Source organism: Pantherophis guttatus, chromosome 3 (genome assembly GCF_059756535.1).
Source record: "Pantherophis guttatus breed Tessera chromosome 3, ASM5975653v1, whole genome shotgun sequence".
Taxonomy (NCBI): Eukaryota; Metazoa; Chordata; class Lepidosauria; order Squamata; family Colubridae; genus Pantherophis; species Pantherophis guttatus.
In genome coordinates, this window is record NC_142065.1 from 130,455,465 (window position 1) to 130,471,609 (window position 16,145).

At 36.1% G+C, this 16,145-nt stretch overlaps 1 protein-coding gene across 2 annotated transcripts in view; it reads right to left on the reverse strand.

Annotated features, from left to right (window-relative positions):
• Window positions 1-16,145, reverse strand: part of DNAH5 (dynein axonemal heavy chain 5) — a 162,127-nt gene that overhangs the window by 53,872 nt on the left and 92,110 nt on the right. The window contains exons 45-53 of one of the 2 annotated variants that reach the window (XM_087890233.1): window positions 14,513-14,717; window positions 12,781-12,923; window positions 12,008-12,142; window positions 10,311-10,433; window positions 6,491-6,704; window positions 5,583-5,806; window positions 3,828-4,026; window positions 2,770-2,793; window positions 340-512 (exon numbers count right to left, since the gene is read on the reverse strand). In XM_087890233.1, coding sequence (XP_087746359.1) covers window positions 340-512; window positions 2,770-2,793; window positions 3,828-4,026; window positions 5,583-5,806; window positions 6,491-6,704; window positions 10,311-10,433; window positions 12,008-12,142; window positions 12,781-12,923; window positions 14,513-14,717 — 1,440 coding nt within the window. The remainder of the gene's footprint in view (window positions 1-339; window positions 513-2,769; window positions 2,794-3,827; window positions 4,027-5,582; window positions 5,807-6,490; window positions 6,705-10,310; window positions 10,434-12,007; window positions 12,143-12,780; window positions 12,924-14,512; window positions 14,718-16,145) is intronic. The other variant, XM_034411888.3, reaches the window with a different exon arrangement.

The following is a 16,145-nucleotide window of genomic DNA, read 5'->3' on the forward strand; positions in this document are numbered from 1 at the left end:
TTTTAGAATCCACATGGGTAAGCCTTCCTTCAAGAAAGTTTCACTAATTACATCTGAATATTGTTAGAATTTGTGCCCATGAAACTAATGGATTATCAAAGGTTCAAACTCAGGCATCTGAAATCACCAAAACTTAACTAAAGCAATTGTCATGTCCATTGATACCAGTGGTGGGTTGCTACCGGTTCGCCCCGGATTGGGCGGTAGCCGCTGTGGCGGGAGGCTCTGCCCACCCGCCTGGACGCTTCTATGCATTCACAGAAGTGTTGCATGCATGTGCGAGTGTGCCCACAAGCGAACTGGTAGCAACGGGTTTTGAAACCCACTACTGATTGATACCTTTATTAAATGAATCATAGCATCGGTAAAAAACACCAAATCCATTCCTGCCCCACGGATACTCTCATTATATATTTGCAAAAACATGTTTAAACGGTCCTTCAAGGTGCCAAAAGATTCAATGGGTTCATATATTTTGGGCACGTCAGCTTCTGCTTCCTCCGGTTCTTCTCCTATAAGAAAATAACACTTCCAATTAGTATGAATTTGTGTATCATTCCTGTGTGTCTTCTAACTTTACCGTCTACTTGTTCCTGAAAAACGAAGAAGGGCATTAAAATGTGTGAATGACTACAAATGTAATAGGTGACAACAATGAGAAGCAGTGCAGAAGAGTGGAACTTAGCAGACTTCCAGCTTAATGGCCTACCTAATTAGTGAGAAGAAATAGAAATTTTAAAAGCTGTCATTTTGGCTGTTTGTGCAGTGATGTGGCTGATGAACTCCTATGTACTTTGCTGACCCAAGTGGACGCGGCAATATTTTTCCTCTTTTTTAGGGCGTTAAATGAATACACTGAAAACTTGTGTTTGTGCCGTTTAACAAGGAAATGTGGCTCTTAATTAAAACAGGCATGCCAAATTTTTCACATTTAAAATGTTTCGAGCCCAGAACCTCCTACTCTGGTCCAGCCTTGAAATGAGCATTTTTTTAAAAAAAAAAAGTCTAGACTTTTTTCAATAATGTTGGAAAGAATGGCTGTTTTGAAATTGGAATGGAACTTTGTTTATTTCAACTCTGAAACATTTTGAAGATTTGTATTAATTAGTTATACAAGTTTATAATGCTTCCTGAAAAAATTCCCCCACATCCAATAACTGAAGGTATCCACATACTTCTTCCAATCCAATTATACATAGCAGTGCACAAACAAATTAACCAAACTATTTCTTCCTTGCATTCTCTCCAATTTGTCCCAGTTGGCTGCTTTCTCTAGAAGAAAGTATAATTTAATATCATATGCCGAAATCTTAAATGCCAAAATATATGTTCCAGAGTTCAAATTAATCACAACTCTTTTGTAATACAGTTTTTTTTCATGGCAGATATTACTTCTCAGCTTAGAGTTTGGAAATCACTGAGAAGAAATGATAAGAGACTAAATATGAAGAGAACAGATAAACTAAAGCTGGATGACATAATGCAGTAGGAAAAGCTAAAACAGAGACAACAAGATGTGTATCCCCAACATTTCTGGGTTTGCAGACTGGCAGGGAAGGGAGGGGAGGGGAGGGAGAGGGAAGGGATACATGTGATCGGCGAGCAAGCACATGTCTGTGCAGCTTCATTTGCATGAGTGGCAGACACACACACCTGCCACTTGCACAAATGGAGCTGCATGCATACGCCCACTGCTCGCACAAGTGGAACTGTACGCACATGCCGGTTCCAAATTGGCCAAGGCCTAGTAGTGGGTTGCGGCCTGAGGGTTGGGGATCCCTGGTATAGATGACTTGCTAGGAATGGAGAAATACCTGCAGCATCTATGGAGAAACTGGAAGCCACACATTTTGAGTTGTATATTGTAACCACTCTGTCTATAAAAGTGGGCCATTAAAAAAAGCAAACAGAGAAAGTAAGACTTTACATACAACAATTATTTCCATGCATTCAGGTCGTGTTCTTATAACTCCCTGCTAAAGTGAAGACTTGGCCAATTAATGTCCCCTCTTTATGAGAAAATGTCAATACATCTTGATTTGTGGAAAAAGCTCCTGAATATTGAAGTAATGCTTAGCAATATTATGAATACTAGTAAGAAAAAAAGGTTTCAAAGCATATTTGCCAGTTTAGAGAAGGTCATCCCCAAGGTGACACTCAGCCATTTTTCAAAATGCCATATTTGCATACTACGTCAACCAAAATTAATTTAAATAAAAGATACTTTGCACTAAAATAGTTTTTTTAACCATGCAAAACAAAATGCTAGTACTACAGTTAATTGCTCAAAAGAAACTCATCTCAAAAGCTGAATCAAGCATTAAAGCACCTTCAATAAAATTATGCAGTGCTTTCTCTGACAAAGGAAAGGTTTTTTTTTTAAATGCCAGTTGTAGGACATTTCAAATCTTTTGGGATTTTTTTTTAATGTATTATGCCAGCTGGCTTTACCAACTATTTTATCCTACGTTGAGAATATATTTTTCCTATACTGTTTATAAGGCTGGAATATTTATATTTTCTCAACATCATCACAATGCTTAGTTTCAGCTTTATCAGATTGCTGGCTCAACTATTGAGGAGCATGCTATATATCTAAGAAATTATTCCCCATTAGACTATGTATTAAAGCAAAAAAAAAAATCATTATCTTGTCTATAACTAGCCGTGCTTGGTACATTGACATCTATGAATGAATTCCTAAGTGCAGAACTCAAACTCTTAGAAGAAATGAGGCAAATCTGACAAGATCAGAAGCCTCTAGCTTACCTTTGAGAAACTTTTCCTTCAGACCTAGTATGAAATAAAATGTGTTTCCATTTAAAGAAAATATATAACTCATTTCTTATAAAGGATTGTTTATAGCCTTCCTACTTATTTCTTGAAGATACAGATTTATCAAATGGTGTGGAAGATACTGTATCACAGATCTTTCTCATGATATATCAGCGAGAATCCATACATGTTCTCCTAGAAGGTATTTTCTTTATATTTAATGAAAGCCATTTTAAAACATCATGTACAAGGACTAAAATTCCAAGCATAGTCTAATCACAAGTCTGAATTCACTGGAAATCTATTCAAAGTTAGTATCCTTGGAATTATACATTCTGAATTAAGTGGTGGTGATATCTTGCCTTCTGCAACCGGAATATAAAATAGACTGAAGACAGACTTAGTTTGAAGCTCATACTGTCAGCAACTCATGCAAATCAACCTGCTTTTACTTCTTCTGTCCCTTCTACTCATCTCAACTGCCAAGCATAACAATCATCCAGAATGTCTCTGGGTAAATGCTTCTTCTAATATTCACACTTTAAAGTTACTGAGGAAATTGGTATAATTAAGTAGATCTTTATGGAGTGGTGCTTATCACATCAGTAAATAACTTTGGAGGATTTCTGACAAATTGTATATAATTCCTTCATACTAACTGGGACCTCCTCTACTGAGAAAGTATTGGTTTGTCCAGTCTTATGTGAACCAGTCTTGAAGAACTCCTTAGCTTGTCCCTGTTTTGTGGGATCAAATGAAATGAAAATAGATTCTATAGACATTACCAAAGACAATTTTAGGGCCTAGATGCTAGGCATGGAGATTACAAAACATTTGGTTTCAGCATGGAAGAAAGGATAGACTTCCTCCCAAAGCTGCAACCTCTCCTGCAAACAATTTTTTCTCCTCCACCACCTCCTTAATTAAACTTTATAAATAGCTATGAGGTTTTGAAAGTATAATTGTTCTGCATTTTCAAGCCCAAATCTATTACTTCCTTGTATGGTACTAATATCAGGCACATATTTTTTTTCATTTTAGATTAAGTTTACCTGTTGCTTCAGGTGCGTCTCTTAAGAAATCAACAAAGAAAGCTTCCTTGTTGAGTGCCACTAATGCTGCCTTATCACTACCAAGTTCTCCTTCAATTAGCTTTGCTAGTGCCAGATCAAACCACTCCACATCTTCAGGAGTTGTGAAGCGATCAGCAATAACACGCTTACATTCATGCTTCCATAGCTTAATGAGCACCTGTTCAGAGAGAGAAGAGAAAAATAACTGTATGTAGCTTCTTCATCATGTTGGAATTTGCAACATTCAAAATAGATGCTTCTCATACATATTTATTTTGAAGAGGATGCTGCATGAGATTATTTTGTTACTGAAAGAATGCTGCCCATATTCATTCATTATTAAATATGGGAAACAACCTCAGCTACATTTTTTAGAACAGTAAACTAGACATTTAAAAATGTTTTAAATATATATATGATATAGGCACAAATCTTGCATCTAACCATCTGTTTGTATTTGCCTGTGTATATGTATATTTTTTTCAGCTAAGAACTGGGGAAGGAAAAGAAGACAAGGGACTCCAGAATTTCTTTTTAATTGGTTTTCATTTGTTTCCCCCTAAAAAAAGTATGTTTATGTGATATATCCTAACTACCTGCTTTGAGGTTGAGCAAGAGCAATTCAGAATTAAGTTAGAAATGATACCCACGGCTCACTAATGATCTAGCAAGTGTCTTTATGCAGCATGTTAAGCTTAGTCTTGCAGTTTAGTGAATTATGCAAACCCAGCTCACTTAATTAGTTTACAATTCAATGTATTGTATGAATCCATTAACTGAGGTTAAGTCCAGAGTTGATGTAAACAGATGAGAAAGTGGAAACATGATCTTAGTGGTACAAAAATTCAACACATTCACCTTTCTTTTCCTTTCAGAAATCACTTACAGATTGCTTTTTGGGAAAAAAAAATGTTGACAGCATGCTCCCTTACATTTCAATTTAGTTTTGTTGCTCTTCCCTGCTGTGGTGAACTACCACAAACACCTGTGTGAATATCTAAAAGCAGACCTCTGCTCAAGCTCCTCTCTGCCACTAAATGCAGTACAATTGCTTTTGCTCTGTGCCTCTCTAGTCTAAAATAAGGAAATAACTTCCCTAAATAATGCTTGGCATACTTTCTATGTGTAAAAGCTTTCTACAGGTAGTCCTGAGCTAACGACAATTACTACTTGGATGAGAAATTGTTAGAAAAACCAAGACTAAGGTAGAAGTCCAACAACAACAACAACAATTTTAGAAGCAGGAAAAAGCAAATTATTTCCAAATGTTGCCCCAAAATGCTATAAAATAAAGAGATTGTGCCTTTTTAAAAATGTAATTTTGTCTATGAACTAAAAACATCATACATTAATAAAAGGATTAAATAAGTATGATATTAAATCAGCCTCTGATACTAGTTTGCCCTGTTTCCTTCCTGGAGAATAATATTTATGGTAACTTTTTTGTCAACTGCTTTTTCATAACTCATCTCCTCTTCATTTGTAAAAAGTAAAAGGTTAACCTTTTTGGTGCCAAGTGCATTCTAGTGACGTGGTGGTGTATGTATCTGCATTAATACATTTAGACTTAGTGTTTGCAATTAAAGTATAATAGTATTTACTACTTATGGGGCTGTCTATAATTCTGTTTCTGTACTTCTTACAGTATAATGTTTATAATCTTATATAAAAATGCATCCAATATAAAAAAAATGTGAATTTAATATATGAAAAAGACATATATGCATTACTTACATTGGAATCATTGATTACTTCTGAAATAGTATTAAGCATTCCTTGCCAGATCCTGGAAAGGTCCCGGAGATTGAACACATAATGGAATTTGGCTGGAGTTGGCAGCATTTTGATCTTGGTCATTTGCCACAACCGCCGGGTCAATGGGACCAGCTTAGCAACTGTTGCTCTCACTTCTTCCAAAAAGCCTCTTTGGCTACAATAATGACCTGTGCCAATCACACCTGGAGAATTCAAGTTAGATAATCTAAGAAATCCATCCACTTCCATGTCTTACCTATACCACTGAACGTCATCCAATCACATTAAGATTTGTTAACTGAGAACAGCGTAGAAACACTTTAAGTAAATTTAATTAATTAAAATATTAATTAGTTAAAATATCATTTTGTAATACCTAGTGAATGAATGCACTTGTTTAAAAATGCCTGAAGAACATAATTTGCCCAAAATATACATGCCAATACTAAGGATAGGTATAACATATAGAGCGATAAAAAAAAACAACCACTGAATTTCCTTATGCAATCTCCACTAATGTACATTGTTAAAAACTGAATATCCCAGGAAATCTATTTTAATATACATTTCCCAAATCACTGATCTCCCGTATAAACTCATTCGTTTAGTATAATGGAGCTAAATTTTTCTGTTCACACTTTTTATATTTATGTTTCTATGGTTTTGTGGGTTTTTTCTCTTTCTCTTTTGTTTTGGCACTGTTTTGAAAATAATGACAGACATTAGCAATTTAATACTAATGCTGCAATTTTAAGGCATCCACTCACGCAGTGGAAGGTATTATTTACATCTCCCCTCAAATTTTTCACTTCTCTTAGCTTTTCAAAGAAAAACAAACACTAAGTGCTACCTAATGACCAATAAGACTAAAAACCACCCTGTTTTACCAAAAATCTTGTCAATGGATGGATTAGAAGGCAAGGTGCAATTAAACACAGAAAACTGTCTCTTCAATCTCTGAGGGATGTCATTTCGTCCACCACCAGGGTGTATCATGGCAGCCAAAAACTGGATATCCACAATGTTGGTGAACTCTCCAGGTTTCTCCAAATTATAAAACCCATTTTGCTCCATCAGTTGCCTAACAATCTCATTAGTGACCTGCAAGAAAGGTTTTAGAATTAAAAACACCCAATCAACTATTTTCCAGACATCTACGTTTATACAGATTATATGCATAAAACAATGGAATGGATTTTACTGTCTCTTCTTTCCACCATAACCTTTCTAAATGATAATCCTATAATTTTCCCAATGAGTTTTTTTTATCTCTGTGTAGGGACCCACCTGGGCATATCTTTATGTCTTCCATTCTTTGGAAGAAGGACAAGCTGATGTAACCATACCCTAGTTCCAGCAGGGATATAACAGATGCAGCTCTTATCATTTCTAATCCTGATTCAACCAGAAATTGGAAGCAAGAACATCCGGTTCTCAAGAATGCCAGCAACAGAATGTACCAAACCAGAAGGCAGCAATAAAGAGATGAAGAGGTTCCTGGAACCTCAAGAGGTTCCATGGAACAGGTCTAGTCACTAATTCCTTGTTCTTTGCCACAGTCATCAGCTCTGCTTTCACAAAGCCATTTTCATTTCACATAAGTCTCCCCTTTCCACTTGTAAAAATTATGAAGGACCCCAAAAGAGCATATGTTTGTATGGATTTATAATTTTTTACCAAATTAAAAATTAAAATTGATCTACTTGCTGCCACTACCACTTCTCATGATTGGTTGTGATTTTAATATTGCATTGTTTTTCAGCCTAGGCTGGAAAATAATTTTAATTTCACAGACTCCTGAGAAGTTTTTTGGGGGATCCCCAGGGATCCTAGGACCATATTTTAAGAAACACTATGCTAGACAAAGTGTAAAACTTGATATGCAGTATTAAGAGCAAGCACAATCATAAGTGGATTTCCTGGTTTATGACCAACCTGTCTATGACCAACCTGAAACCAGTCAGTCAGTCAGTCAGTCTGTCTTTCTATTTGTATGCTGCCTAATCTATTCACACTCCCAATGACTTACAACTATACAGTTAGTTAAAGCACTCATTGTAAACTACAGTAAATATAATTGATTATTAAATCCAAAACAAAATATTTTACAAGACGAGTCCTCCATTCCTCTACTCGCAATAAAATACCTTATGCCACCAGACTTCAAATTTTGGGCTTAGACAATTTAGTACTATGCCGACTTCGGTCTGACCTAAGTGTAGTACATAAAATTATCTGCCACAATGTCCTACCAATCAATGACTACTTCAGCTTCAACCACAACAATACACGAGCAAATAATAGATACAAACTCAAGATAAACTACTCCAAACTCGATTACAGAAAATATGACTTCAGTAACATAGTGGTCAATGCCTGGAATACACTACCTGACTCTATGGTTTCTTCCCCAAACCCCCAAAACTTTAACCTTAAACTATCTACTGTTGACCTCACCCCATTCCTAAAAGGTCTGTAAGGGGTGTGCATAAGTGTACCAGCGTGCCTACCGTCCCTGTCCTAATATTCCTTTTTACTCTTACTCTTTTCATGTATTCAAATTATGTTTATACTTTTACCTGTTATCTTATATATGCCTGACAAATAAATAAATAAAATAAAAAAATCATATAACTAAATAATAATCCCACCATTCTTTAGTTTGCATATAGAAAAAGGCCGTCAACCCCTAAAGGCCCCATGGAATAATGTGCTTTTTATTACCATCTTAAAGATCACCTTGGGGCCCAGTTTGGAATAGTCAAAAACTGTTCCTGAGATGAATATAGTAGATGAATCAAGAAAGTTAGGTTATAAAACACTTTTTTCTATTTGATTTTCACCAATTACAAAATACAATCTATTTTGACTAGACGCTATCCATTTGGGTTTAAAAAGGAGTTCTGTTTAATGCAGCACACATCCCACTTGTACCATTCCTGGATGGCTTTACATCATCATAAATATCTATTATTTATGGATGGGAAGGAATAGGCTCAGGCTCAACCCATCCAAACCGAGTGGCTGTGGTTTCCGACGTCCCAATATAGTCAATTGGTGCCATCACTGACTATTGGGGGCGAATCATTGGCCCCCACGGAGAGGGCGCGCGACTTGGGCGTCCTCCTGGATTCACGGCTGTCTTTAGAAGAGCACTTGACGGCCGTGACCGGGAGGATTTTTCATCAGGTTCGCCTGATTCGCCAGTTGCGTCCCTTTCTGGATCGGGACTCCTTACGCACAGTCACTCATGCCCTCGTCACCTCCCGCCTGGACTATTGTAACACTGTCTACATGGGGCTCCCCTTGAGGAGCACACGGAGGCTCCAACTGGCGCAGAGTGCGGCCACGTGGGTGGTAATGGAAGCAACATGGTGTTCCCATGTAACACGCCTCCTGCGCAAGCTGCACTGGCTCCCGATGGTCTTCCGGGTGCGCTTCAAGGTTTTGGTTACCACCTTTAAAGCACTCCATGGCTCAGGACCTGGGTACTTGCGGGACCGCCTACTACCACCAATAGCCTCCCACCGGCCGGTACGCTCTCATAGAGAGGGGCTCCTCCAGGTGCCGTCGGCCAAACAATGTCGACTGGTGGCCCCCAGGGGGAGAACCTTCTCTGTGGGGGCATCTACTATCTGGAACGAGCTCCCCCCGGAGATACGGAGGATCCCGGATCTGCGCACCTTCCGCCTCGCTCTAAAGACCTTTTTATTTCACCAGGCGGGCCTGGCCTAACTTTCTCCCTCTTTTTAAACATTTTTAATATTTTTAAATATTTTTTAGTATTTTTAATATTCAAAGTTTAAATTTGTTTTAAATTGATTGGGTTTTAAATCTGTCTGGGCCAAACTATTTAATTTGATTTTATCTCTGCTTTTTAAATTTTGTATGTATGTATTTTATTATTGGCTGTTTACCGGCCTGAGTCCTTCGGGAGTAGGGCGGTATATAAATCAAATAAAAGTAAAGTAAAAAGTAAAGTTATTGCCCCCATTAGGCAACACAGTCAATGATCCTGCTATAACGCTGAGAATTTGAGGGATGCAATTTCTTAGTGGCATGACTCCTGCCTCATCAAATATTTTTTTGTCTGACTCCATCACTGTAGCTGGTAAATTGCTGTAGTGCCACATAGTTTCACATTAATCTTCTAAGATTGAGCAGAAAGGCGATGTTGATACTTACCCTCACATGTTTTTTTCATTTCAAATTTGCCACATAAAACTTCAAAATGAAGAAAGGATAGGATTAGAGCAGGGTACTGGCTTGGTATCTATTTATGCTCTCCATTATTGGTCAGATAGAGGCAGTACTGGTTAGCTATAAAAAGCTGCAGGCGTAAGAAGTTAGGTCAAGCATGAATCTTTCTGAAATTATTTTGAGGTTTTGTAAGCGAACGATAGGTGTAGACGTACTGAATAACTATGCCTATAAAAGCCCATGAGTAGTATTCTATTATCATAAAGGTAGAAACACAAGTCCCAGTGAGAAACTTTGTGATTCTCTTAAACCTTAGCAAACTACCCAAATTAATCTGAGATGTTTGTCATTCAGAATAAAATCAGAAATTATTCTCCGCTGGCATATAAGGAACTCATGCATTATTAACAAATCTGAGCAAAATGTTAATCCTGATCTTAACTACAGTACTTCTCAAAGTCAAAATGTTTCATTGAGCGATGTAAAGAATTGATGCAAGTATCTGACCTGATCTCCCCATTCATTGATTACAGGCATATTCACATCATCTATGAAAACCGTCATTTTCTTTCCTGCGGGAGGACCATACGTTGTGCCCATGCGCTTGTCCACATAGCTTTCTATTGTGCGCTGCAAGAAACACATGAGTTTATAAAATAACTTGCTGTAAGCATCTTTTCATAATCACTAAAGGAAAGGCTGTGTGTTCTGCAAACTGTTGCTTAGAGCTAAAGAACTTCAAGCAACTATATGAAGAAATGTAATATACAATTAAAAATCCTTAAGTCAGTAAATATTGAGACTCCAATAAAAAAAATAAAATATTCCTGGTCAGTTCGGATATTAAAAGTCATCCCTGCTTCAAAGGGTTGAACAGAACAATCCCATATTCCAAAAGTGAGGGGAACGAGGAGAAAGGAATTTTGCCATTACCTGCTCTGAAAGAAGAAAAGACGACACAACACAAAATCTCTTCTGCCAGTAAAAGTTGTAGAGATAAATGATTCTCAAGTGGCACACAAACATCAAGGGATACTAACTTATACTACATACTGCCCTCTTCTGGTGAAATTGACAGAGTGGTTATTAGTGTCAAGATATTTACTTCGAAAACAAATCATCCCATTTAAATTAATACGAGAAACATCTTGCAAAGGTCTATGATGTTCCATTCCAGGCATGATAGTGTTACCTTTGTCTATTGTAAGACTGCCTGAATGTTCAGTCAACATATCTAAGGCAGAATTAGTGGAATTAAAATATAGAACTGTACTCTAAGGCTGCAATTCCAAAATTATTTGGGAGATATCTATTTCAACTCAATTCAATTCATTTTACAATGGACACACGGATAACCCTCAATTTACTAGTTCATTTAGTGACCATTCAAAGTTACACCACTGAAAAAAGTGACTTATGACCATTTTTCAACCTATGGCCTTTGTAGCATCCCGATTATCATGTGATCAAAATTCAGATGCTTGGCAACTGTTTCATATGTTGCTGTGCCCCAAGCTCATGTAATCACCTATTGCAACCTTTTGACAAGCAAAATCAATGAGGAAGCCGGATTCACTTAACAACCATGTTACTAGCTTATCAACTGCAGTGATTCACTTAACAACTGTGGCAAGAAAGGTCATAAAATGGGGCAAAACTCATTTAACAAATGCCTCAGCTAACAACAGAAATTTTGGGGTTATAACTCGAGCACTATCTGTACATATAATTGTATTGCATGTGTACTTTTGAAGATAAAAGTATAAATAAAAGTATAATTTTTGGAACTATTGCACTATGGATTTGGCCAACGTATGATTCCTGAAAGACTTCTGAATATCTTTTACATAATGCACTTTATTATTTATTGCACAAATGATTTAAGGAGGTGAATGAGATTTTATTTTCTTAAATGTAACAATAAAGCTATAAGTTACCTGAGAAAATGAAAACCATGTGCAAGGCTCAAAATATAGAAATTTGATGAAATTTAACATATGAACAAGAAAGGAATGGTTTCTCCAAAAAATGTCCAATTTATTATCAAAGTCAAAAGAACCACCGGAAATAGCAAACTGTGAACATTTGAATCTCTACTACTTATTCAAATATTTTTAATTAATTTTTATTCTGGTATATTTTCAATGAGTTACAAAGTTACCTCTGTTTCTGTATGAAAGAAAAAAAAATATGCTAAGTTTCACCTGAAACATGAAAGGAGTGGTTGCTGATGAAAAGTTAAGGCTCTTAGCCATGTGATTTTCAGGATTATATTTTGACATGTATCCTTTGATGATGACAGTCTTAGCAGTCCCTTGTTCACCAATTAGCAGAACAGCCTGAAGATGAAAAGAGAATTCAAATGATTTTAGGGATATGAGAGTCAAAAGTAGTGATAAAGCTCAGATCTCAAAACTGTTTCAAATAATGAAGAAATAGATCATTCTTTGCAGTATGGTGCATCCATAGCCAAAATAAAATTAGTTCTACCAACAATATTAATATTGTAACACAAAAATAGGTTTTGTGAGTTTAATAAACAAACGATTTGTTACATTCTTCATGTGGAAAATAAAGGATAGAATATTTACAGATTATTACTGATAGAACTGTTTTAATCTTGAAGTGGAGCAAAACCATCAGGACAGTCTAGAGGCAAAACTTTAAAAATGAAAGACAAAAAACAAATAATGAAAGCATCCTAAAAGTTAAAAGATGGATTAGAGTGAACTTCAAAACGACAAATAGAATAATCCAGAAAAGTTGCGAACCGGTAGTAAAGGTAAGTTGAACCCACCCCTGATGGGAACATTCAAATTGCTAGTGAGCTTCAAAGATTTATTTGTGGCTGTAGACATTTGATCCTTACCCAGTTCATAATTAACAGTCTAATAGCAATTCCAGAAGCATTTTAAAATGAAGTCACTGTCTCATTAAAGCACTGCTAACATCTCAGTATGGAACAGGAGAATATTACCTTGCCTTGTTTTGCAATTGTATGAATAAGGAAATCAGTTCTGACGTTGTCAACATTTGGAACCAAAATAGAGCCATATTCTGGAGTACTGTTAGTAGGATACACATATTCTTCAACACATGTATTCCAGTGCATCCAATTACCTAGCCAGAAAAAAATAATTTCTAGAAATTATTTTTCTAGAATTCAGACAGCAATCTATCTCAACTTTAAGTTAAAGTAAGGGTCTTATTGTAATTTTATGTCTTATTAGTTGTTCAAAGTAAAATGGAAATGCAACCAAGTTAAAGCACCATCTTTGTCCATAGTAAACCCTAGCAAAATGATTGAAATGTATAATTATGGGACAAATAACCTATCCAAGTATTAAGTAAAAAATAAAATAAAATAATTGTATAAAATATAAATAGAATTTTCTCCAACTTGTCTGCTATTTAATTAATGTACTGTGTCTATATTTAATTAGCACGTAAGAAGACATTTAGGAATTAGTTTGATAGAACTTTTGAACATTTTCCTCATTTAAATCAATATAAGTATAGAAGAAAAACCTAGTGCCGGTTTAGTTAATTTTTAAAAATAGCCAATGTAAAGCCATTCAGAGGAATGGCACAGCTTGGCAGAGTTCCCATATTTCAGTTAGAAAAAGGTACTCCGAATAACTGAATGTTTATATCATGTAGAACATGTTGCACAATGTATTCATTTGTTTCCTCTGCCAAAGTGAAAAATGAAAAAAAGCAACATTTAATGAGCATTGCTTATTAAATCTGGTCTTTCCTATCATAGCTGATTGTAGTTGCAGCACATTTTTGCCACTTAAGCATGCATTTAAATAATTGTTTTCTCTTTCTCTCTCACGTAAAACAAATCAAAACAGCAGTCCTTATCACCCAAACCATAGCCTCACCTCTCATGATTCATAGAAAACAGCAATTCTATTTATATGTTTGCTGGCCACTCTTCTTTGTTCCAATCAGAAAAAGCAGGACAAAGCATTCTTCCCAGAGACTGGGAAGGCCTATTCATTCTTTCTTATTACTGTCTGAGACGTTATCACTGCCACCACTGTCAGAATCCTGAATTTCTGGATATATTTTTTCTACCAAGCCAGTGAAGTTCAGCTGTAGAAACTGAGTTTATTAAAAAGCCCCTAGGAAATATATCCTTGCAGTTTACCCAACAATAGGTCAAAGATGCCTTGTATCTCACCAATTTAGAACTAACTTAGCAAAACACAGGACAAATGAAATAGAACTTAAAATGATTGACATTGGCTTATGTAGAATGTGTAACCTTTACATGTAGAGAGGAAGAGGGAGGCAATCACATTAACTTCCCCTCAATCTCAATCAACAGTCATCACATCTCAGTGCAGAGGACTATTAACACTGGACAGCTGGAGAGCTGAAGTGTGTGGACATTCTCCTTATACCATAGTTTTAGACATCATATGTGTCTTCTATAAGCAGAAGGTTATGAAGAGGATAGGAACAGCAATTACATAAACTCTACTGCTCCTTTCATAAACTTCTATAGGGTTTTGAGTAACTGAAGGTTATAGAAGTATACAGTAGGTATTTTAAATGCCGAAGCTTCTTTGGTTCAAGAAATGAAATCATTATTAAATAAACTGCAGTGGAAGGTTTCAAATTATGAGATATGATCTAGCTGCATTATATAATCTAGACTTTTTTGACAATAAGCCATAGCTTTTTGAGAGTTCACACACCATCGTTGGTAACATAGTAGTTGAACATCGTGTCTTCACTTCCTTCTGGGATATTAGGAAGATCAAGATTTATAGTTTCATGACTACGAAGCCAGTGCTCCAACTTCCAACGGTCTTCCAATTCCAGTAATGCCCCAACACTCCACATCAGGGAGAATATGTACAATCTTTCCAGATATTCTGCAGTGATTTCCACACCTTGGTCCTAAGTAAAGAAACACAATGATTTTAATCACTGAGCTATTCTGAATTAAGAAACATTTAGAAAACATACTTTTTCAAGGATTGGACAGTTGGTATATTTTTAAGTAGCAGACAACGTTGAGTGAAGAGAAGACAAGACTGAACCACACTATACCCTAATATGAATGCAGCAGTCAGGATTCAACATGTAACATACAATAGATATCAGAAGCTTCAAAAATACATTAATAACATCTGCTTGTATAGAGGCAATATGTTATTCATTTTTATAACTTAATAGCATAATTTATATCAATTGATTCAGCCAATGTAAGATAAGGCTAATTTGAAGTTTTATTAGCTTTTTTTTTCTTTTAAAATTCAATTTTATGGTCAAATCTTTAATTGAAAAATAAAAACTTTAAAGGGAAATGTTATTTGGATTTTAAACATTAATACAATGCCTTTTTGCCACTACTTTAATCTCAAACATCTTTTTAGAAAAGGTTTATTGCTGGAAAAAAATAAGAGATTATAGGAGCCCTAATGGTGTTAACTTGCAAAGCATCCCTGGCCTGCTCTCGAGTTGCCATAGGCCAGGGGGCCATAGGAGGGATGGGAAACCAGAGAAATAGCACAGCAGCCAAAGATAGATGCATATTCCATGCTAATCTCTCTCAAGACTGTATCCCAGGGTTACCTACAGCAGCCAAAGAGGAGTGACCTCTACAACCTGCGAAATTGTTCCGTTGGGAATGTGATTGATGACACACCATGGGGGGAGGGGGGAAACAGGGTCATAATTGGAGCGTAAATTACATAGGGCCAGAGCTGGCTTCACTTGGGAATGTGGTGACATGAAGTTCCTAATAAATAACTGGATTTCTTTTGAAGTTTGGCTCATGATTTAATTAGGGCATCCATCTGGAACCCTGACAAATGGTTAATGATTTATACTTTCATATAAGATCAGGCACTAGAAAAGAATGCATAAAATTTAATATTTCTGATGGACGACAACTAAGAAATTGTTGGTAGAAGAAGTAATAGGATGAGGTACACCAAACATGAGAAGCAGCACAGCAGTATCTCTTACAGTCTAAAGGCACCTTTTCAGAACACTCCAACTGGAAATTGCTATATTATGGTCTCCTTACAATGAGGACACCATTAATTTTTGTAAATTATAAATGCTATTATATTTCAGAGAGTTTTATCTGCTAACCATGGTAAGAAAGGATAAAATAAGATCCATTAACAGCAAGATCAAAGCTGATCAACTTCTTTTATTGGATCTGTGTTTTACTAAAATTTTGAAAATCAACTTAAATATTTTGTGTCTTATGTAATTCAGGATGTCGAAAAATATTTTTGCAACGTATTTTGATCAATCACACTGTCATAATGATCACAATTATTTCAGAGGCCTCAAAACAGTACAAACTTTCAC